This window comes from Sander vitreus, chromosome 6, assembly GCF_031162955.1.
Source record: "Sander vitreus isolate 19-12246 chromosome 6, sanVit1, whole genome shotgun sequence".
Classification (NCBI taxonomy): Eukaryota; Metazoa; Chordata; class Actinopteri; order Perciformes; family Percidae; genus Sander; species Sander vitreus.
In genome coordinates this window covers 9,066,176-9,090,364 of record NC_135860.1, presented here as the reverse complement: position 1 = coordinate 9,090,364, position 24,189 = coordinate 9,066,176, and the positions used below count along the sequence as shown (strand labels likewise).

Genomic DNA, 24,189 nt, shown 5'->3' with positions numbered 1-24,189 from the left:
CAATATAACAGTCATTGCTTTCTACTAAAAATAATACAAAGACAAATGAAGACTGGGAATCAGAGCACATCTGGTTTAATCAGATTTAATCATTTTAGAGTCAAAACTATGAAGCAGGATAGTAATCAAACAATATTCTTGTTGGTGAGGTCAGTGCTGCTGTGTTAGCTGCTTATTGATATGCTCAGGTAATGGATGAGTATTGACTAAATCCCCCTGCCATATAACATATAGAGATGAAACTGAACTGCAAGCTTCAGACAAAATAATTATCTAAAAATATTTAGTATGGCTTTATGGTACAAATGTATGCATTACTGTGGGATAGACTGTTTGCCCTTCAAAAGTCTACCGTGCTGTGTTACATTTTTAAAAGTGTACTAACTGTGACGTATGTATACGTATGTAAGTGTCGCTGTTATCAAAAGTAAATATGTACTGAGGAAACGGAATAGTCGCCAGCCTAAGGAGCAAGTGCAGTATCCAGAATGTAGTATAGTAAAAATCCCAATATCATTTCACTATATAGTGAAATGATATTGGGATTTTTTACAATGTTATGTCACACTACAATGAAAAACACCACTTAAGATGTCTAATCTATTTGTGGCCCAGTGCAGGTCTTGTATTATACCAAAAAGATGCATGGTTAAAATTATTGTCATGCTAATTTGGTAGCAATACATGCAGGAAGTCACAATAATAAAACAGGTTTATTTTAAAAGCAGTTGAACAAATATATATAACATACTATACAAAGTCCTGTATTTCTTATTTTAATAAAGTACGTCACCAAAAGCAATTTTAAATGTCTATTCCATTGGTTAAACTAGAAGCACGCCACATTATTTAGGCTGAATTGTTAAACGTTTAGAACAAAAACACAAACCAAAATATGAGTAAACTCTCACCAGGCAGCTTATAGTGTGTTAAATCCTTAATGCAGATACGGTGGTCGAATCGATACACCTGTAACATGGACTGCTGTAAGGACAAGGTGCATTCACAGTTTAGATTTGCAGGTCTGCTGCTCGTTTGCTTTCATTACTTGCCACTGATGGTTTACAGATGGAGGAAGGTGGTCTGGGGTTGTGCCTGGATCCTGAGCTGGAGTCATCCACTGACTCTGGGGTGGAGGGCCGGCTTTGATGTTTGGCATCTGATTTTGAGTGTGTTCGAGTGGAGGGAGTTCCACTGCTGGCTTTTGCACCCTCATAGGAGTCTGTGTCAGAGCTTTTACCCTCCGACACTGTAGAGCAATTGAAAGAGCCATGAGCCCTCCACGGCCTCCTTGATGCACTAACTGGCAGTGTGGGAGTGTCAGCTGCCTTCTGTGGGCATTTTGGAAAGTCTGGGCTCCCTCTTTCACTGCCACCATCTTCTTTACTGTGTGGGCGAAGATGCAAAAAGTCCTCAGCCTCCTGTTTTGGATAAATCAGGGAGTCGCAGCATGGAGAGCAGGGCTCGTTGGTAGTCAAGGGGCAGTTATAATGTGGGGGGCTTTGAGCTGAACATCTGGAATCATCCAAATTGTGCGGAGTGGCCAGCTCGCCCTGAAGAGGTAGAACAGTTGAAGGTTTGATAAGGTTTGGGTACATAACTGTGCCCTGCATCCTCTCCATCATGAAGTTGTAGTCACTGGGTGCAGAGGCAATTGTTGCCTTTCGGGGTACATTGGAGCATATTTGCACAACAGATTCTTTTTTACACTTGTTGGCATAGTAGTCATCAAGTTCATCTCTCTCGTCTCTCAAGTGAGGGTAGAAGTCCAAGATGCCCTTTTTAATCTTTTTGTAACTCAGATGTATGATCTCCAAGATGTTTAGGAATAGGGAAATTGCAGCAATGCATTGCATGAACACCATGAAGACACTCTTCTCTGTTGGTCTGGAAACATAACAGTCCACAGCATTGGGACAAGGATCCCGCTCACACTTGAAGAGTGGGTAGAGGTGAAAACCATAAAGGAGGTACTGGCCTGTCATGAAGGCCACCTCCACAACAGAGCGAGTGACAACGTGAGCAACATAGGTACGCAGCAAAGAGCCCCTCAAAGGAGCTTTGTTAAGCTTCCCCTGATCCAGCTGTTTCATTTCCCGCTCAATCCTCTTCCTTGCTTCTGCCAACTCCACGTCGACCAACTCCAGCTCTCTCCGCAGCAGCACTTTCTTCTTCTGCCGTGCCTTCTCCAGCGCCCGCAGCCTGTAGAGAGCGTGGCCCATGTAAACCAGCGAGGGAGAAGACACAAAAATGACCTGCAGCACCCAGTAGCGGATGAGGGAGATTGGGAAAGCATGGTCGTAGCACACATTCCTGCACCCAGGCTGCTCAGTGTTGCATATGAAGTCAGCCTGCTCGTCGTTCCACACATCCTCAGCTGCCACCCCGAGGACCAGCATACGGAAGATGAACAGGATGGTGAGCCAGATCTTGCCTACCATAGTGGAATGGATATGCACCTCCTCCAAAACCCCCCCGAGAAAGTTCCAGTCCCCCATCTTCACTCTGCCATTGTGACTGGTAGAAAGTCAGTGAAATAGAGAGATGAAATAATTAGAGAAGGAAACCTGATGAAACATTAGGTAGTACAGTACACCTTAGAGGAAATAAGTTTATAAATAAGTTAATAATATAAATAAGATTTTAAGACAGACAGCAAAGGTATAGTGACAATATAAGCAACCTTTTTCCGATTAAAAGAACACAATATAAAGGAGCAAAATTTGCAGTAAAGGACCAAAAAAAAAAAAAATATTTAGTGATAATAGTAATTTAGATTTCCCAGTTCCAATGGAAGTTTGAAGAAATTACAGTACCTTTCAATTGGAAAAATGAAACATTAACTAGTAGAAACGTTGTGAAGTAAAAAAAAAAAAAAAAATGCAGAGTATCACATATTTGCAAAAACAAAAGATATATTTAAAGTAGACAGAGAGGACTTGTACATCCAGTGATATGTTCCCTTGGCTGGTCAGCTATCCAGTTTTGCCTTAATAATAAAACCATTCCCCTCAGCACTGTCATTAAACCAGGGCACAGTTCTGTGCACTTGTCGTTTCCATTTACCTTGCAGCGGCGTGGACAGACTGCCGGTGGTGACTTAAATCTCCTCGGGTCATGCAGCCCTGGCGCGGTCACCAAAAAGTTAAAAAAAAATCGATAGCACCCTCCACATGAGTCCCAGTACATCACCTAAACCTCGGTGACCCGCCTGTGCTTCAGTGTTGCCAGAAACAAAGTGGGAACAACTGAGCTGTTGAGGGAAAGTTGCCAACACAACTCTGAGCAGAGAAAGTCAATACCAACAGCTTCACCAATGCATTTGGATCACAGCCTCACAGTGATGGGGCTGTAACCGGTTGGAACACAGATATTGACCTCACTATTTGCAGACCAGGACTGTTTTTTGTCTTTTCTTTTAATTCAGGCAGTTTTTACCTTTTCAAACAGAGATGCTGCATTCAACAGCAGAGATGATAACTCACTGAATATATTTTTTGGTGGTTCATTTGGGTGTGTAGGCCCTACATTAGGTGTGGGTGTAAATAATCAAGCTGTTTCCAAATAGACAGGCTACCTTGCTAGTCCAGACTACATGCTTAGGATTTGTTAGCACTCAATTGTTTGGGCCTATTTACTCCATATGTACAAACAAAGAGAAGGAAACAGTCACTGTGGTTAGAATCCCCATATTATCAATACCAGTTAGTTAACCACACAGCCCTTGTACAATCAATAGTTTTCTACTATAGCGAAGTAATCAATGAGTCATCACGTCCGATTTCATATCCTGCTGCTCCTCTCTGGGTGTAATTAAGTTCTCATGCACTTTACACCTTATTTTATCCCATTTACAAGAAATCTATCACAATGGATTGGTGTGCTTGACAACTGCTGTTTGCCAACTTCACACACTGTCCCAATTTGAAATAGGCCTACCTTTAAATGCCTCTGTGTGATAAACATGTTTGTTATCTGAGGTCAGTCATGATGGTACAGCTTCATGTCCATGATACAACATGTTCATTCATTGTTATTTCGCTCTACAGAGCAAGACAAACTATCTACAAGAGTGGGAATATTTGGCCTAATTTGTGCGTTGACAAGATTCAACCCTCCAGCTCAGACTTTTTTTACCCCCCTCTGTTAAAATGAAGCGGAACTTTTCCCTTCTGACCTAGAACCTCTCATTCTCCCCAGCAGAGCAGGATTGATTCAAACCAGTCTGGTACAAACACATTATAGGTTCAGAGGGTCACACTGGGGTAACATATTGGGAAAAACCCAAAGTTATTTCCCCCTATTTCAATGCGTAAAATCAATGTTGGCATGTACTAGAACCCCAGGACATCCCCTGGCTGACTGTCTATCAGCACAATTAATTGGTTCAAAATACATTTTTTTGGTGGAATTTCATGTCTGCAATCTGAAAGTCTTTTATTTTATCAAATATTTTGGAGAAGATGAATTGCCAAAATATTTAGGTGATATATATATATATATATATACACACACACATACATATACATTACACTTCCTTGCACAGTATGTAAACTGGTTTGGCAATAAATTACCTAACCCTTAAACTTTCATAAAGGATTCTGGACAAATATTCTTTACATGTTTTGCTTGTGGTTACTACACTTGGATGTTTGACCTTTACTATGCAGATGTACGATGTATTGTTTGAAACTAAACATATTTGTTTATTCACAGATTCAACATTTGAGGGAGAAGGAGTGAGTGCTTTTAAGAATTTCTAAGTCATTTATTGAACTTTGTTCTGTAGAGAAATCATATCAGACAAAATATGAATTTGATGTAAAACATCAGTGGAAGGGATGTTTACATTTAGCTTCAGTTCAGCACAGCATTTAAGGTCTAAAAGAATGAACCTATAACAAAGTATATTATAAGATTGTCACTTTATGTTAACTCTGGAATTATGGTTCATAATAATAATAAAAAAATACAGGATGAACAAATGTGTTGAAATGGGTAGCATTTGACAGAAATGTTAAACCGGACTACGGTTTCTAGATCTAGAGTACATAGGGAAACATACCATTTCCCACTGTTTTGGGGTCAAGGCAAACAAGCTCATGATAATATAATATTGATGCACTAAGTTATATTGATGAGCTTTATTTGGAAACTATAGAACTTTCCACATGTAAAAAGCAGTCACTGCCACATAGAAGGCAAATACAGTACATATAACAGAATCCCAGCACCATCGCACAGCAGACTGTAGTATACTGTTATCTGCTAATTAACAATGAAATGGACGTCTCCACTGTAAATTCTGTATAAATATTCATCAGACAAAATCAATACCATTATCCTATTTCTATCTAAGTTCAGATTCAATTTGACAAAATAAAAATAATTTAAACATTGAGCTGTGGAATTCAAAACCAAGTGTAGGAAGTTTCTGTTTAGTCTTTGGTCATAGTTAAACCTGTAATCTTAAATAAATTAAGTACATATTTTAACATAAGATCTGTTCCTGTATTACAATCTGTACCCAATGCCCTTCTCACACCAGTAACACAGTAACATTAAAGGTCCAGTGTGTAACGTTTTTAGTTGTTCATTATCAAAATCTGTGTTGCCCGTTCACAAACTTGTCCTTTTTCATGAATATTTACCACCACCATCAATTCCAATTATTCCTATTGGCTTGAAATTTTACATTTTCATTCGCATGAACTATGGTAGACGCTCCATATTCATGCGATATATGATCTCAACGCTAGATGGGAAAAATTCCTACACATTGGACCTTTAAAGACTTGCCATTTCTAGACTTATGAAAAAGAAAATATACCGCCATTAACTTGCACTTAATTGTTACCAACAGTATCCAGTGTTTCCAAAAGTTGGATTTTTATGTTTAAGGCCAACATTTTGTATTGCCAAGGTTAAAAAACAAGTATGACAGAGAAGTATAAGAGAAAAATGAATCAACAGTTTTACAACATGTCATTAGCCACGCCCTGTCAACAGGAAGTGACTGAAACAATAACATGGCATTAAGCCATGGCCTGATGGTAAACCAGCTCTTTTGCTTACAAAAAGGAAGATCAACTCCCAACAGTTTAGGCATTTGTCCCTTTTTTCTTTCCTGAGACTTGTTTGTAAACCATTTCTTCTTGTTAGTGTTGTCAAACAGCCAAGTCTTAGTTTTAATGTGAGGATTTCAACATGTTTAAGGTATATTTTAGGAATACTGAAAGTCCATAAGAGTCCATGATGATTCAACAGATTAGCACAGAATATCATACAATGATTTAAAAAAAAAAAAAAAAAAACCTGTCTGTGTGTCATTTCCTACTAAACAAAAATGACCTGAAATTGGACCAGTTTGCTTATTCATTTCATAAGTACAAAGTACAAAGAGGTCTAAAAAAATGTTTTTAAAACATACAAAAAACACACAAACACAGAAATAAGAGTAACAATGAAAACACATTAAAAGGCACAGATAAAATTGAATTAAGTTCTAAGTTATTCACTTTTTTAAAGCCTATTTTGCTCAACATTGTCTAAAACTTCTGCAATTTTACACATAAACAGCAAGAGGCACCATTTCCCTTGAACTCCCAAATTCAGCTTTAAAAAGAAGAAAATCTGATATAAAAATATGAAATGCCCTGTGCATTATTTCGCTCTGAAACCCATCAGTATAAAATACAGCTTCCTGAGTGTGACATTAAGGCATTTAGTGTTAACTTTATAAAAAGTGCAGCTTTATGTTCCTATGGTGCTGGGCTCAGGAAGATATTAAAGACCACAGCAAAGATCACACAGAGTATGTAGCCTACTATACACAGCCAGAAACGGGGGTCTTTGAGTAGCTTTTGGTTGTAAGCGCTGAAGAAGACGTAGCCGACGGTCATCCCGGCCACGATTCCTCCAAAATGAGCCACAAAGGACACCTGGCGGGAGAGAAGATAGTCAGGTTGAAGAGCTAGCCTGTAGGCCTAATTACCGAAATTAAATGGAACATAGGCCCCTTGACTACTGTCATCTGACCTCACACCCAAAAACACTTGTAGAACCAGTTTGACAAACACAAAGAGTATGTTAAAAAAAAAAAAAAAAAAGGGGAGAAGGTGGGGGAGGGAATAAGGAATCAGGTTTTTAAGAGTCTGTAGTCTGGTAATCAGTTGGAAAAATTAAAAACTGAAAGAAAGTAAGGAGTCAAAGGACAAAGGTCACCATTTCTCAATGTGGATTACAGATTTAAAAAGGATATGCATTGTGGGGGAAATGTGTTGGTTTCCAGTCTTTTGCCATTAGTATGCGCCCATATAGAGAGGTGTAGAAGTACAATCAAGTCCCAGCAAGAGCTACGGATCTTGCTTGTAGCAACAAGCAAATTAAACCCATCCCCAAACACTGTCAAGTTTGGGGGAGGCTAGCTGCATTAGCTGGATTGTGTTTGTTTTTTTTATTCTGGGGGGGTAGAAAAATCATACCTGCATACCAGCCTCCTGGCTGACAAATCTTCTGTAGAAGGCAAATCCAAAATCTGAGCAAACTGTGAAAAAAGAAAGTAATAAATGTAACATTTCTAAAGTGTGATGACAGCAGTTAAAAAACTAACAAAATGGGTTGAAAACACACCGGTGAACATACCAAATATCACAATGGCGAGGATACGAAATATTCCAAGGAGAGGAATCATCTCTCGGAAATTCTGTGAAATTAAACCATATTATCAGCCACTGTGCTAATATTTTATCTTACAAAGTGCATTAAACAAAAATAAGCTTGAAAACAGAGTGAATGCTTCACAAAGCAGAAATGCCACAATCATTGTATAGCAATATGCTTAAACATTGAGTGTGTGCTCAGTAGTTCAAGAACATATATTCTCTTAAAATGACATTTCAAAACTATCAAGATGACATTTATTTAAAAAAAGAACAGTAAGTCAGCTGGTACTGTACACACACTATTCATTCATTCAACCTTAATTTATACCGGAGAGATCTTTGAGGGGCGACCCTCATTCACAATGCCATTGAGTCAAATTACAAAGACAAAACAACAACACAGAAAAGGAAGAAACACGATCAGAAAAAAGGAGGACAATAAAACTTTCTGACTATGGTATGGATTGGACCACCAATGTTATGTTTATATTTACATCAAATCGACAGTCTTGTCCGTTCTTCACTTTCAAAATCTCTCAAATTCTCTTAATGTCTATTTTTATCCTATCTGAACATTACGTTGTGGTAAAAATTGAGGTGTGGAAGGACTCTTCTCACATACAAACAACAAAGTAAGCACTGAAATGCTGATGTTCATACCATCTCTGAACTTTATGTAAACTTACCACTACTGCGTTCATAAAATAGCCTCCTAACAGGGCATAAACACCTCCAGAAGCTCCCACCAAAGCACTGTAAGGATCAAAGATGGAGCTGGCCAACGAGCCTGAGTGGAAACAGAAATTATCAGTTTTAAAATCAGTGGCATTTCTGACGGCAGAGACTCGCTCCAACACAAACAGGAAAACCCAACTTCAAGGCGAGTAAGAGTTGGGTGCATTCACAAACACTGATCAAGTCCAGCTGGCTTAGGCTGCTTGTGTAACAATTCAATTCAATTTTCAATTATTATAGCATAAAATCACAACAGGAGTTATCTCAGGACACTTTACAGATAGAGCAGGTCTAGTCCACATTATAATTTACAAAGACCCAACAAGCCCGCCCCCCCCCCCACCCCCCCCAAGAGCAAGTATTCAGTGTGGCAGTGGGGAGGAAGAAAATCCTTTTTATAGGCAGAAATCTCGTACAGACCCCGACCCTTTGTGGGCGGCCATCTGCTGTCGGTTGGGACACAGAGACACTGATACAGATATGGAAAAATATGATTCATAATAATTATAGCAGTTGTTATGATGAACCGTAGCAATTATGGTACCAATAAAGATAATAGAACTAGAAATTATGGTAATTATGGTAGTAGCAGTGCAGGGCGTAGCAGGGCATTGAGCAGGACCACGGCAGCAGCTGCACAGAAATAAAAAGGATCCAGGTGCAACAATTGGGCTACTTTTACTCTATCAGGGTAAAAAAAAACAAGTCATGCTTACCTGCCAAGACGCCAGCGAGGTAAACCATTCCCACTTCAAATCCTTTGTGGACCAGTTCCAGCGGGATGCCCACCAGCAACTGCATCACCAGGTTGCCCACAATATGCTGCACACTAGACAGGCAGGGGTGGAGAATAAGCAGGATACACTTCACCATGGAGGTAAAATGTCATACAAGGGGGTGGATGGAATATCAGAAACACCCGTGGCTCTGCAGTATATCACCAGCTGGTGATAATAATACCAATGTAGGGATTTTAAGGGTGGTTTTTCTATAGTTTTGTTATTTTAAACAACTCCCATGAAAAGACCACAAACACTTCCCTACCGCGTCTGTGGCCACAAGTCTATTTGTCCCACTGAAAATGCAACTCTTTAAAAACGGCTGTCAAATATACGGTAAATGTGTAACTGTAGGTTTTAACAAATGTTACTCAAACAGGAGTAAATAGTGTTTTTGTTGGGGACTATTTTCAGCTGTGGATTAACACACATGTGGTGAGGATTTCTGGAAGCAGGACGTTATATGTGAGATTGACTCATGGGATCTGTTGGGAAAAATATAGAATATCACTAGCTCTATCCTCTAAGCAAATATCCTGTTAGGTGTGTTTAAGTTAGTGTTGGCGTGTGACTGTGACCACTGTTCCTCTTGCTAATCTAGTTTTCCGATGTGCTTCTGTGTAGTCATGGTTTTTGGTTTTCCCGTGTTCCTGTGGCTTATGTACTCATGATTTTTAACTGACGGTTTGCTTGCAACATCACATGCAGTAACCAGTAACTCCGGCCTCTGTGTACCTCTATAAGCTCGCCTCTGTAACTGTGAATATGAAGTAATTCATAAGCTTCAAATTCACAATTCAAAAGTGTCAAAATCCTGACGACATGTACCAAACACAGGAACGCTTAATAAATAAAGAGTCACAGTGGTTACAACCTGCATTCTCAAAAAAACACCTCTGACAGCATCAAAAAACCCACAAAGATTATGAGCTTCACCAAACTGATCTTTGCTGCAGGGCCATGATACTGTACTGTAAAGTGTCTGCGGGTATTTGTCCACTCTCAACACTGACTCAAGGTTTCATCATGTAATTAAAAGGTATCTAAGGAACACCCTTGCTTACCCAGCGTGGACAAACATGTAGGAGAGAAAGCGCCATGCCTCCTTCCTGCACTCAGGCTTGTATGAGAGTGGGCTTTTCCAGATGCCTTCATCCAGGGTCACCCACTGCTTCTGAGGCTTCCACACAGCGTAGTAGATAAACACTGCCAGCTGATGAAGACCAGAATATCAGAATATACACACAAGTTAGTCTTTAATTTTACACTGTCTGCCTTTAAGGTGCAGCAGCAGCAGATGTTGGGGTCGACGCTAAATCCCCAAACAGCTGCGAAAATAATAATGGGAAGGATGAATCAGAAATACAGATGTTATAGTGTGTTTAACCGACCACAGAAAATCCCCCAGTGTGATCATTCATTGCAGCTCATACGTCTGAAGGCCCGCGTCTGTGGGAATATAAACTGATGGCATGCTGGGAACAAACACTGCAGCTAAGTCGATCTTCTCTGGGTAAATAAAGTGCCTTCTCCCCCAAATAAGAAAATATTCACAGACGTTCAAATGGAGTGACATTGGACATCTGTGAGCTACAAAGAGTGAGCTGTTCATCAAGTATGAGTAGGCAAGTGTGCAAAACACTCAGTGATAAGAGTTAAGCAACAGCCACAATTATTTTACATGTTATAGGCGTATGGTTTCATCCACAGATAGTAATAATGTAAAAGGAATATCCAAATGGATTCAATTTAAAAGTACTTAATTTCTCCCATTTAAGGCATTACGACTGTGTTTTACAATATTATCATTTATAGTGTGTTTATACACCAGCCTCCAAAAGGTGTCCACAGGTGGAATTATTGTTGTTGACAAACACATTAATAGACACTTACATCTGCTTCCAACTACATAATAATAGTGTGTTACCATTTTTTTTTCATATTTTCATTTCCTGCCTGTTAATGCTAAATAAGGGGATAATGATAACGATAATATAAAGAAAAAAGAAGGAACACCACAAAGTAAACTGACCATCTCTTCTGCTACGACAGCTCACAAGTCTTATGGCTTCTGGACTAAAACCAAACTTGCTACAGTTTGTTTTTCATACAGGCAAATTGCCTGTATGGCATTCCTGGTGGCTTTAGCTTAAAGTTGTTAAAAAAAGACTGTATACCTCCGTCAAAAGCCATAGGTTTCGAGGCAAAATGAGGCCACAGCATCCCCCCTTCTGCTATTGCAACAAATCACCCACTAATCCTCCACATTCCACAATTTATTTACCTGAAAGTCAAAGAGACATGCTGGCTTTCTGTTTACGCAATCAAGAAAAAGCATCTCTGAATCCTTCCAGTGAGGATCAACTGCACCAGGTCTACCCTAAAGCTACGACTCATGAAAACTACTGTTTTCATTGACACCATGCCTACTGCCTGCTAGTAAGGACTGTACTTTATGAATCAGGACATTAAGAGGAGGCGGCAGAGATGCCAACACAGACAGAACGAACGAAATGAGCGCTTATTGCTGTACAAGAGCTTCTCAGTTCAGAGCTTAGTTGTTGTAAAAATCACAGATTTCGATTAAAAGTGCAGAATTGTCATGATTTAAAAACATCACACCAAGGCTTCTTTAACTTTGCCTCAACATCTGCTCTACTTAATACAATCACAGCAAATCTATACAGTAATTAACACACTGACTGCGTGCTGGATGTATAATTAGATCACAGAATCCATACTGATCGTCCCAGTACTCAAACAATATGTGCGTCATGTACATTCAGGGCAAGAGCTACCTCTGCAATACTGATGAGGATGATGAAGATGGGCGGTGGGCAGCAGTTGGCCCGTTCCAGGTATTTTTCGCGAAGATCTTCTGGAAGCATCCATCTGGACATAGAATGATGGAACTTCTCACAACATCCCATTTCTCTGTCATTATCAGGCTGGTCTTCTCCACCCCTAAACCGTCTCCCATCTCGGTCCACGGGGAACGGCTCCTCCTGCTCGACGTCGATGTCCTCCATCACTGCTCCAGTTCCACACAGCAGATTGAATAGTCTGAGTTAAAGATGAGTGAAATGACAGCCTCCAAATTAACCATTACGATGAAACATCTCTCTAAAACAGCTTCAATAAAAAAACATTATAACCTTCACGAAGGTAGAATTTATTGCCCGGCCTGCTGTATTAGACTGCATTAGTTTAAACTAGGTGTACCTTATAAACTGGCAACTATTGAGATATAAAATGACATATACTGTAACACCTATATTGCCACTATTCTAACACACAAATTACTTCTCTCATGATTTAAAGTGCCTAGAAGCTGATCACCATAGATTAATAAATATGCTATCACAGGCTAGTACTTCTGTCCTACAAATGGATAGAACTGGCAACTAGAGCTGCAAACCACAATTATTTATAGTATGGATTAATCGTTTTGTCTATTTAATTTGAGAAAAAAGTGTAAAATGCCAGTTATAACTCCCACAGCCAAAGGTTTGGTCTTCAGATGTCTTACCTAGGGCTGGGTACCAAATTCAATACTTTTAGGCACCGACCGAATTGCCTCTGAAGTATTGAGTATTGAAAAAGGCCTCATCATTCAATACCACATTTCAATACCTAAGGAGTAAATCTCATCAGCGTCAGTGAGCCAATAAGTATGCAGCATGCTTCTACCAAGATCTAAAAATACTGGTGATTGGCTGTCTAACGTTTAGGAACCGGTATCGAAGTCACGGTATTGGTATTGGTGCCAGTATTGGTATCGAAAATGTTTAAACGATACCCAGCCCTAATCTTACTTCGTCCAAAAGCTAAAGATATTCAGTTTACGATCACGCATGATAAAGAAAAGCATCAAATTCTAACATCTGAGAAAATATGAAAATAGTAATAAAATAATACAATTTAATTTTCTACTAATTGACTAATGAAATAATTTACTAATCTTAGCAGCTCTACAGAAAACAAAATGAAATACATCTATTCTACACATAAACCATGCATCATTTTCTACAATTGTCAGACCCCAGAGTCAGAGTTAATAGCCTACTGCAATGTTGTGTTCAAGTGGAAGAGATGTAATCTAACTGTAGTCTTACACTTGGAAAGAACATTATACTGAATGCCAGATATCAATCAATCAATCAATAAATAAATCTATTTATTTGTCACGTTAAATCATATAAACTACAATTCCAGTGTAATGTAATATATCATGTAAAAAAGTTGACAGGAATTAACTATTTACACTACTGAATAAATGTATTTCAACTAACAGTAAATCAAATGTGCAAAAAAACAGAGGTTTTACACAAAAACACACTAAAGATGAAATAGCATTACTTCTCCTTTTGAGCTCTAGGCTTAGACAGAAGATGATAGAGAATACAGTTACAGTAGCCTTTCAAAGTAGCCTGAGTTACATTGACTTACAGCCGCCTGCTGATTTGCGTTTCCTGTTTACTGGGCGTTGCTGATGATAATACTCTAAATGGGTCAATTTTGTGAGTTAGAAACTATTCCTGGCAACTTAGATAAAATGTAGTCTAGTTAAGGCTCCTCGCCATTGTAAAGTTTTCTATAGTTTGTTATGAATGAAGTCGACCTAACTTTGGCCTTCACTCACCTAATCCTTCAACAGGAAGAGTGCAGATGGCTCCAAGCGGTCCCAAACGCATAAATATTGACTCAACTAAACTGATTCAAACAGCTCGATGTGTACGTTTTCAACACCATTCCTCCATGTTTTCGGACAACCCGCGGAGTCCTTTCTTCAACCCGACCGCCGCCTGTCACTCTCTGGGATCCGAAGGAGAAAAAGGAAAACAAAAAGCACTTGGAGATAATTATAGACCTTCCATTGCTTGTTCCTGCAAGAAGCTTCCTTCCTCAGCTCAGCCTAAACAACCCACCGATGCTCCACTCTTCCACGAAACTGCAGGAGTACACAGCGAATACTGACGTCTGCAACCTGCCCACAACTACAGGATACCTGTTTCTTCCCCGTGCCACACCTGGGGTCAGTGACGTCACCGACACGTTATTCAAATCAGCTCTGCAAACACACACACACACACACACACACACACACACACACACACACACACACACACACACACACACACACACACACACACACACCACCTCTCCACCCACACACCCCAGCGGAGAGAAAAAGGCAATAACAGCGACCATCTTTGAGCCATGGTGCCATATATATTCATATAGATTATACAGCTTCTAATTCATTAAAGTGCACTGAGGTTAAAGTTCCACTTTCATATAAATGTTGCATTACCTCACATGTACCACAAGGTGGAAGTAGTGTCCACAATTAGGAACAATGGGATGGTTGTATTACGTTTACAATAGAGGTTGCTAGCTAAATTAAAGATTTTAGATACACTTTTATATTAACAATGTCATCAGCAGGTGGTGTAATAGCATTTTCTAATCACCCTGATTGCCAGTGGATCATGCTATTCTCATTTCTTTAATTCATTTGTGTTTTAATCAACATTATATTGCACATTAATAATAAATTAGCAGATATAAAAAATAGTCCTGTCATTTTAAGCCAAAATGGGGGTCAACCTTGAACAAATTGCAACAGAAGCAAACTCAACTGATTTTGTATCCTAAGATATCCTGAGTAAAGAAAAAAAAAGCCCCGAACAACCCCATTAGTGGAAAGTTTAGAAAAAGACCTAACTATAGCCTATTCATACGTGTGCGTATTCATTCTTTTTCTCACATCAATTGGGTAAAAATGTTAACCTTTAGATATCACCATGACAATTACTGAGTTGATTACTTACATCAAGACAAACAAAACATGTATTACAAGTTTTTGAAATTGTTTGTTAACATGGGCAAACGGTGCATAATCTAAGTACGTATGTGCATAAATACCACAACAGCTGTAAACACTGGGTATAGCCAGGTGAAAATGTCTTGTTGAATCTTGTTGACATATAACAGTAAAAGACTTAATGTTAAGGTCTGAATGGAACCCATTTAGGCTAGCCATAAGCATTAATACATGGAGGCGGGAAGAAGTACTTTAAACCAGCCTTTATTAATTATTACTGCAGAGATGGGGAACAGGACTTACCTTTTGTCTTCTGCATTCTCCTTACCCTCATCCCCCAGAAACAGTCCCACGGACTCAGCCCCAAACCCCATCTCTTTCATAGAATTTCTTTGAGAAAACACCACATTTTATCTTCAAAACTACTTACGACCATATCCGTCCAAAAAAATGGACATAGACCTTCTGGTGAGATAAAGCCGATGCAATTTACAATTATTCTCACAGTCCATTACTTAAATTAATTTTGTTGATTCCTCGTTTTGTGTATAAAATGTCAGAAACCCAAACCCAAAGATATTCCATTCATAATTATTTAAAACAGGAAAAAAAGAAACATAAAAAAAAAAAAAGGTCTAAAAAATAATAGATCACCAAAATAGTAATTTTCAGTCTATCACCTGCTTCATTTTTAGATGAGATTGTCTTCTGCTAACATGGATTCTTTAGGGGCTCGGGGGAAATGGGAAAGTAAAACATCCACAGTTAAATTTAGCAAACTTCATTTGCTGAGAAGATCATGTGATAGTAGGGAAAGCTCCAGAACTACCCAGATTACAAAAACTCATATACAGTTGTGTTCAGAATAATAGCAGTGTGTTTAAAAAAGTGAATAATGCACACTGCACATTCAATTCCAAATCAAAACATGACCAAAATTGATCACGTTTGTGTTATACCTTTACAGAAAGTGAAGAAAAAGGAATATTAGGCTGTTCAAAAAAATAGCAGTATTTGCATTTTTCTTTACAAACTCAAACATTTACTGTATAAAACTGAAAAATGTCTCAAGGGTTTGCTTTACTTTGAGTCACTGCACTAATATTTAGTTGCATAACCATTATTTCTGAGAACTGCTTCACATCTGTGTTGCATGGAGTCGACCAACTTCTGGCACCTGTGAACAGGTATTCCAACCCAGGACGATTGAACTACATTCCACAATTCCTCTGCATTACTGGGTGTTGCCTCAGAAACAGCATTTTTGATGTCACCCCACAAGTTTTCTATGGGATTGAGGTCTGGGGATTGGGCTGGCCACTCCATAACATCAATCTTGTTCATCTGGAACCAAGACTTACTGGTGTGTTTTGGGTCACTGTCTTGTTGAAAGACCCATTTCAAAAGGCATTTCCTCTTCAGCATAAGGCAACATGACCTCTTCAAGTATTTTGATGTATTGAAACTGATCCATGATCCCTGGTATGCGATAAATAGGCCCAACACCACAGTATGAGAAACATCCCCATAACATGATTTTTGCACCACCATGCTTTACTGTCTTCACAGTGTACTGTGGCTTGAATTCAGTGCATGGGGGTCGTTGGACAAACTGTCTGCGGCCCCTGGACCCAAAAAGAACAATTTTGCTCTCATCAGTCCACAGAATGTTGCCCCATTTCTCCTTTGGCCAGTCAATGTGTCCTTTGGCAAAATTTCAACCTATTCAGCACGTCTTTTTTTCAGCAATGGGACTTTGCGGGGGCTTCTAGCGGATAGCTTTGCTTCACATAGCCTTCTTCTGATCGTAACAGTACTCACAGGTAACTTTAAGTCTTCTTTGATTTTCCTGGAGCTGATCATTGGTTGAGCCTTTGCCATTTTGGCTATTCTTTGATCCATTCGAATGGTAGTTGACTGTTTTTTTCCCACGTCGTTCAGGCTTTGGATGCCATTTGAAATCATTTTGGCTGAGCAGCCGATCATTTTCTACACTTCTTTATGCGTTTTCCCCTCTCCAATCAACTTTTTAATCAAAGTTCGCTGTTCCTCAGAGCAATGTCTGGAACGACCCATTTTGCTGAGTATTTCAGTGTGAAATGCACAATAATCAGCATGCACAACATTTGCTTCCTTCCTTAAATATGGGCCATAACTGACACCTGTTTCTTCACAGAATCAATCACCTCACTAATTGAACACAACACTGCTATTATTTTGAATATGCCCCTTTCAATTACAGATTCAATTACACAGAATGAGCAGCATGCATGTCATGACTGTTGGGTCTGTTGGTTTTCTATGACTCTACAACACTTACTAGTAAATTATTTGCCATGTAGAAATATCACTATCACTGAGGTTAGTGATGTTGGACTGATATTAGTTTGAACACAACTGTATGTTTCAAGAAAACATCACAGGCAACAGATTTTAATCACAGAACTTTTATTTTTTTCAAAAGGGAGAAAAATCCACTTTCTCAGGTAAACAGGTGGGGGGAGGTGGGGGGGGGCGCAAGAAAAGGGGGACAATGTGAGAAGCAAGAGCCATTAAATACAGCTTCTGAAGGTTATACAGAATGATCACATGAGCCAATAAGCTTTTTCTACAGCGCCGGCAAGAGATTTGACACAGATTTGCTTTAGTCCGGATTTCCAGAAAGAGCATATGAACAAAGGTTAAAAAAAAGAAAAGAAAAAAGGTTGGGCTTCATACATAGTTTATCTTTCAGATTCTTCTAACTTTTGGCCAGCAGCAATAGTTTGAAAGTAAGAAATCAACGTATGGATTAAAAATAGGATAAACCATGGCACCCAAACAGTTTGAGATGGGGGGGGGGATAAAATGAAAATCAAGTGGAAGGGAGGGCAGTAGAAGAGCAGCTGTCTCATGAGAGGAAGCTGGAATCTCATCATGGGGAGTTCAAGAGACATCTGAAACACAAAATGATTTGATACTGTAGTCAGACACGGTAACAATCAAATCATCCCTTTTAACTCCAAACACAGCTCAAAACAAGAAATGGATACTTTGACAGAATTGTTGTCTTTCTGAATGAAAGGCTGGTTTAAAATACTTACAACTAGCAGGCCGGGCCCCGTATCTTCGCATGATCTGGTCTTGTGTGAATTTCACAAAAGATTCATATTGTTCTGGAAACAGAAGAAGATGAAGGTGAGGATGTGTGGATTCAAACACCGCCTTTCTAGGTCTTTGTTTGTGCACCTGCTTTGTCCCCTTTCAGGTGGCAAACAACAAAACGGTGCACACACAGCAAACATCTGGCCAAACTGCTGAGTCTCAGCTTGTTAAACTACTGTTCAGTCTCCTGCTCACCGTGATCACCTATAGTACGTTTAATACAGCCAAACCCACAATATAAATTCTCATTTGTAGTTCGCCGTTTCTCTGTTGTCAGAAAACAGAATGATCGCAGCTGATAAATAATACTTGACAAAAATCAACATATTAATATAGGCTAATGACAATGCCTCTACAGTGGGATCGCCTATTTTGACATTGACAAAAAGTGATCACTAAAGGAAAGCGCTTAGTGGGGATGGAGGGAAAGCTTGCTTCAATTGCTACACCAAAGTCTACCATCTTTATTGCACTCGTTTCCTGCCCATTTACAGTCTTGGCATCTAGAAGCATATATAAACTCTGGGGGTAGCATGGATGCCAGCGCTGCAGACGTTATCAGTTATGATATGAAAATAACCTCAAAAAAAGGGAGGGGGCAGGCTGTTTCTCATTTTTACTGTACCTCACTGCCAGAACATAAAAAGTGCTGTCCGAGTCAATTGAGAGTGTGCTGGTCTCATAGTTGTCTTTCTTTTAAAGATTATTTTTTGGGCTTTTCTGCCTTTATTGATAGGACAGCTAGGTGAGAAAGGGGAGAGAGAGAGACGACATGCAGGAAATTGTTACAGGGCGAATTCGAACTCTGGACCTCTGCGTCGAGGCATAAACCTCTCAGTATATGTGCGCCTGCTCTACCCACTGAGCCAACCCCAGCCACTGGTCTTAGAGTTTTTATATATTTTTGAAGAGCAATGTTTATTACCTGCGAGTTTTGTGTTAAGGATCTGTTCGTACTCCTCCCGGATCTTCTCCTCGTGGTCTTTAAGCAGCCGCTCACACAGGTAGCTCACCTGCTTCAGTGTAAACGAGGGCTGGTCCTTCCTTGAGGCACCTGAAAAACACAAAAAAAGAAAAAAAAGAAAAGAAAATCGGATCGGCCATGAAAGGGCTGAATCGTTCACATTTCCGGCGCAGCGATAAGTCACAGAGACAGAAGTGTCCTCTCTCCAGAAATAGGTGCTCGGCCAGGTGCAAATTTACTGCTTTGCCGTCGGTCGTTCGTCACCTCTGCCAGCCAACAGGGTCATGCAGCACTAATGTGGACCCTTTCTCTCCCCAATGTCTGTCACAGCGCAACTGGAGCCAGCGTTAGCCAGGTGATCCTTACCCAGAGGCCTTTGAGGGCTGGCGTGAGCCGTTTAAAAGACTACAATGTTTGTAAATCACAGGAGAGGATGGCAGAGTGCGGATGAAGGTTTAACGGCCGTCTCAGACAGAAAGAGGCCGGGTTAGTAACAGTGCAGTCAGTGTGATCTATGAGACCAGCATGCAGAGCGAGAAGGGAAAACGCCAGAGGGACTTGGATTACATCTCGCACCCAACCTGCCAAAATGCCTTAAGCATCATACTGCATCAGGAGGAGCAGAAGCTAACAGCAAATGTATGTTTGTCAATATGAATGGTACATTTGTTGCATTTTTTTATGATGGGCACACATTTAAACAAAAGGTGGCTTGTAACAAACTGTTAATCCACTACAATCTGCACGCATTTTAGGTGCCAGTGTAGCAAGTAATATATTGACCGTTGTAAGTTTTCAGTACATAACTTAATTCAAAAAAACAATAAAGTTGTGACTATGCGGACTGCAATTTTGAAAAGAAGAGAAAAACTCAACCACCAACAATTCAATTACAATTTTCTTTTCTGGGTTTAATCTTCTGTGATTTAGACGTTTACCCGTATGACATTTGGATTTATTAACTGGTTTACAAAGAAAATGTTGCATCATCTCTTTACTTTTTGAGCTCTTCACACACAGTAAATGATCATTACTCCATGACACATTTTTTTGCACTTTATATCCATTTGATTAGTTATCCTTTTAGATATGATGCATGAGAAAACTGTTTCATCTGAAACATCAATTGCACATAACAGTAATCTGAGAAAATGATAATAAAGCAGATTTCTGACTGAAGTCAGATGAGAGAGACATCTCCATTTCAGAAGTGGGTTGGATTTGGCACAAACAACTATAGACTTAAATCTTTTACAAACTCACATCTGGAATCACAATCACTCTGCCCTTGTGATTGTTTGGATGAGCAGCAGTAGCCTGCCTCTTGAGACACGTGTTGGTCATGCAGGTCCAGCCAAGGATCTTTTGGCAGGCCTTGCAGAATGAATGACCTTATCATTCGTAACGGTTACAAAGATTAGGCTTACAAAAGATGGCATTCTGGGTTTTTTTGTGATGGTTTTGGTGTCTGAGTTGGCTGTCACTTCAAGGACTTGCTAACCAGAACAAAACAAAGCAGACATGTTATTTAATCACCTGCGTAGCAGAGGTTTTTACCTGCAGAAGTACAACACCCTCCTACAGCTCTCAACAAACTCAAAACGGATCTAAACAGCGACTTAAATGTTACTGCACTCCGCACTCAACACCAAAAGAGGGACGTTTCTGTAAGTGGTAGTCAGCGTTACTGCCGCTATCATGTCCAATTACATTTCTTGCCCACCACCCCCACCGTCGTTTTGCTTTTTTATATATAGAAATAAAACCCATTTAGTTAATCTGCTCCGCTCAGCAGCGTTGCAGAACAGAGTAGCAGGAGTTAGATTTCACTCATCACCTGAGGAGACTGACAAGACAACAGAGGATTTGGTGTCAAAGTGAAAAGCAAAAGGTGCAGAATCCAATCATTTATACCGTTTATAATATTATAAATGTATTAGAGTGTTTTCTTGCCAGATTCAGTTGGGGTGAAAATAGACCAGAAACCAGATAGTGAGCCAACCACGGAGCTCAGCGCCGCTATGGTCTAAACAGCCCAAATTGGTTTACATTACATTTATATACAGTCTATGGTAACATGGGGGCCCGAAGGGAAGCGGGCAGCGCTTCGGGGAGCTTCCGCCTCCCGTCTTAACCTGGCGGTTGCAAAATGAGCCACGCAGAGAAAGCTCGACCTGAGGTCCGAAGAGGCCAGACACAGCCTCGGTGCATTTACCGTGTAATCGGCAACACCGGTGTTGTCATGACTTCATTAACCGATGGGAAAATGTCCTCACCTGTGAGCTGCTTTCACAGAATGCACACTTGTTTAGCATGTTTGTTCGGATGGAGAAAAACATCCATAAACTCGCACCAATGGTGCCAGGGTGTATTATTAGAGCTGTCCATGACCAGAAGATGTGGCCTTCGGAGTAAAAGCCATAAAGTTTATACTGTACGTGTGTACGGCCAACAGTAAATTCTCCTACCTGGTGGGGAGCTGGGAGCGTTGAGGGAGGAACTGGGGCTGGGGGCATCACTGGAGCTACAGGCCTCAGTCTGGTTGAAGGCCCCTTCCAGCTGCCGCCGCCTCTGGATCCGGCTGTACTCCTGACGGAGGTTCTGGAAGATCTGCTCTGTAGGGAGCAAACAGAAACAAGGACACAAACTGTTTAAACTGGGACAGAGGACACCCAGAAATGGACACATTTTCCAACCCTGTGGCAGTTATGAGTGGTGCTCCCAATGGTCTGCAAAAGTAAATGCATTCCCGACTTTCTCACTTTGTTGTTTGGACGTCATTGCAACAAGTCACATTATTAAAAACCTTTGCTTTTTGTAGTGAAACCCCCATAAACTGCAAAACAACAGGTTTTCAGAAGCATGCGGTTTAATTTTATTCTTGATTATCAAAAGGAATTCTAAATCTAGCCGCAGTAGTTGTACCAGTTGCTTTATAGTCCACGTCTGCAACAGAAATTCATTACAGGACTGAAACGATCAGTTTTTTCATTAGTTTAGACTTGTGTGTTCAATACTACACACGCCACATTCATACGATGTTGAATGTATTCCAGCATTAAAACGAACTATTACGGGAAGGCATAATCACTCAGTGCTCACATCCTCTGTGGCATCTCTAACCAAACACGGGTTCGAAAGAATCGATAGTAAGTAGAGACGTGAAAGACTGACAGTGAGATACTTTCTACAGCTGTGACAAACACACACACAAAGCAGAACTAACAGACTTTCTGATCCTGTGAATTTCACTTCTCTTCCGAATGTTTTTCATGACATTGGCATCATGCAAAGCTACAGCTGGTGAAAAGGCTCACGTTAAAACTACAACTAGGGTTGGGTACCGAAACCTGGTGGCATGTTGGCACTGCGTTTCGACTTAATGGAGCATTCAATTGCACCTTGTAAACTTAAGAAACTCCAGTGGTTGTTTCTGCTGTTTAACGGCAATTGACGGTAAAATACTTTATTAGATTTTAAACAAATTATTTAAAATTTGACCATATGGCCTTAACAATGAACAAGCCGTTCCTTAATGTCGCCAACTTGTTTTGTGCTCTTTTGTCACGTATCGATCCAGGCACCACACTGTTCTAAAAGTATTGTTTTAGGACCGGTAGTGGAATAACCCAATGGAGTTTTGGTGGATGTACAAAATAAACTTGATTTGTGTAGAAAGATCTGTGTAATACAAGACTGCAATGCAGAAGATGTAAAACAGGATATCAATTGTCTCACTATATGATACACTTGATCACCTGTGTGTTTCTAGCCTAATTGAAAAGGTTTTACGTACCACTACTGGCCAGCTACGTACTGCACAGCCCAGATAAATTATGCCAATTTATATGGTAATTACCCGTTGTGCTAAAAGTTAGAAAAGCGCTTAAGAGGATTATCTGCAGTGGCATGTAGGATGTACAGAAAACTTAAATAACCATATGCTTTGTTTTAAAGTTCCTGGGGCATTGTAACTGAAACTAGCATTTTACAATGTAAAAAAACATTGATTAATCGTTTATTTTTCAAGCAAAAATGGCAAACATTTGATGGTCTAGTTTTTCAATTGTGAGAATCTGCTGCTTTTCTTGGTCTTGCATGACAGTACATTTAATTTTGGGATTTTGGATTATTGGTTGGGGACTGTAGGACATTTACAGACTAAACCAATGGATCGAGTAAATAATAGGTTCATCATTAACAAAGATAATAGTTGTAGCCTTACAATTTATACTTAACATGTAAAATCACAGCTATGGGCTTAAATCACATAAGGGTAGTACTGTACTGTAGGTGCACGTGACAGGTCAAGAAAGTGACTAGGCCTTTACAATCTCAAATATGTCCTTAGGATGAAGCCTACGCTGCAGCTGCTGTCCAGTGTCGAAACAACTTACACAGCGGGATCACAGCCAGCACACACATCTTATTATATGGCTAAAAGGGGCTGTACTCGACATTCAGAACATTAATATAGCAGGAAACAAATATTTGTTAAAGATACAGTTGAGTAAAAGTGTCCTGAGCAGAGAATGAAGTCACACTCCCTCTGTGTGTGTTATAATCCAAGCTTGTCTGTTCTGTTTTGATAGCTGGCCCGGCAACACGTGCATATGGCCATGACAAAATGTAGGTATTTCATGTACTGAGCCATGTTTAGGCAATCCTAGCCCACGGTTTATTTTTTTGTATTTTGAGTACAGTCCCTTTAAATGTAGAGGAGGGACTTTATCTTACTCGAGTCATACAAGGGGTGAAGCATAGTCCCTATATATGTTGCGCCTCTGAGGAACCGTGCCTCATTTATCTTGGGAGGGGAGCGCGCTAGAAGCCATGTTGCCACTTCAGCCTGTTCATCCGCAATCTTGTTTAGATGGTGAGAAAAGCAGCGTCTTCTCTACAGAGCCATTTTAGGAAAGCCATGTTCTGTGTCGTCATGCCCTTTTAAACTGGTGCCTTCGCGGAGACACCCTCCTCTTGCTGTGTGTGGCGTCTGAAACCTTTCAGCATTAACAATACAGGACCCTAATCTGACAGCCTGTTTATTTAGCTACCACAGGGCTTTTCACTTGTAAT

At 40.0% G+C, this 24,189-nt stretch overlaps 3 protein-coding genes across 3 annotated transcripts in view; all 3 read right to left on the bottom strand.

Annotated features, from left to right (window-relative positions):
* Positions 1–50: 50 nt before the first annotated feature.
* On the bottom strand, positions 51–3,256 carry gja9a (gap junction protein alpha 9a). The gene is made up of 2 exons (XM_078252393.1): positions 3,067–3,256; positions 51–2,517 (listed from the first exon to the last, which is right to left on the bottom strand). Exons 1-2 carry the CDS (start codon positions 3,117–3,119, stop codon positions 1,011–1,013), a joined length of 1,560 nt encoding a protein of 519 aa, XP_078108519.1. The 5' UTR covers positions 3,120–3,256; the 3' UTR covers positions 51–1,010.
* Positions 3,257–6,746: 3,490 nt separating this feature from the next.
* On the bottom strand, positions 6,747–14,020 carry rhbdl2 (rhomboid, veinlet-like 2 (Drosophila)). The gene is made up of 8 exons (XM_078252394.1): positions 13,821–14,020; positions 11,977–12,241; positions 10,243–10,391; positions 9,116–9,228; positions 8,351–8,451; positions 7,645–7,705; positions 7,485–7,546; positions 6,747–6,941 (listed from the first exon to the last, which is right to left on the bottom strand). The coding sequence occupies exons 2-8, from the start codon at positions 12,205–12,207 to the stop codon at positions 6,762–6,764; spliced, it is 897 nt and encodes a 298-aa protein (XP_078108520.1). The 5' UTR covers positions 12,208–12,241; positions 13,821–14,020; the 3' UTR covers positions 6,747–6,761.
* Positions 14,021–17,436: 3,416 nt separating this feature from the next.
* The window catches only part of akirin1 (akirin 1), a 14,908-nt gene continuing 8,155 nt past the window's right edge, over positions 17,437–24,189 (bottom strand). The window contains exons 2-5 of the mRNA XM_078252392.1: positions 21,582–21,728; positions 19,075–19,203; positions 18,089–18,160; positions 17,437–17,941 (exon numbers count right to left, since the gene is read on the bottom strand). Coding sequence (XP_078108518.1) covers positions 17,931–17,941; positions 18,089–18,160; positions 19,075–19,203; positions 21,582–21,728 — 359 coding nt within the window. The 3' untranslated portion in view covers positions 17,437–17,930. The remainder of the gene's footprint in view (positions 17,942–18,088; positions 18,161–19,074; positions 19,204–21,581; positions 21,729–24,189) is intronic.

What these genes read in the sequence shown, in the direction of transcription:
- gja9a (XM_078252393.1), bottom strand. Translation starts at nt 3,119, where the DNA reads ATGACCCGAGGAGATTTAAGTCACCACCGGCAGTCTGTCCACGCCGCT. An exon ending in TCTGTCCACGCCGCTGCAAG is followed by an intron (nt 2,518 to 3,066) that starts GTAAATGGAAAC and finishes ACTTTCTACCAG; the next exon opens with TCACAATGGCAGAGTGAAGA.
- rhbdl2 (XM_078252394.1), bottom strand. Translation starts at nt 12,207, where the DNA reads ATGGAGGACATCGACGTCGAGCAGGAGGAGCCGTTCCCCGTGGACCGA. An exon ending in TACATGTTTGTCCACGCTGG is followed by an intron (nt 9,229 to 10,242) that starts GTAAGCAAGGGT and finishes CTGCCTGTCTAG; the next exon opens with TGTGCAGCATATTGTGGGCA. An exon ending in CCTCGCCATTGTGATATTTG is followed by an intron (nt 7,547 to 7,644) that starts GTATGTTCACCG and finishes CTTTTTTCACAG; the next exon opens with TTTGCTCAGATTTTGGATTT.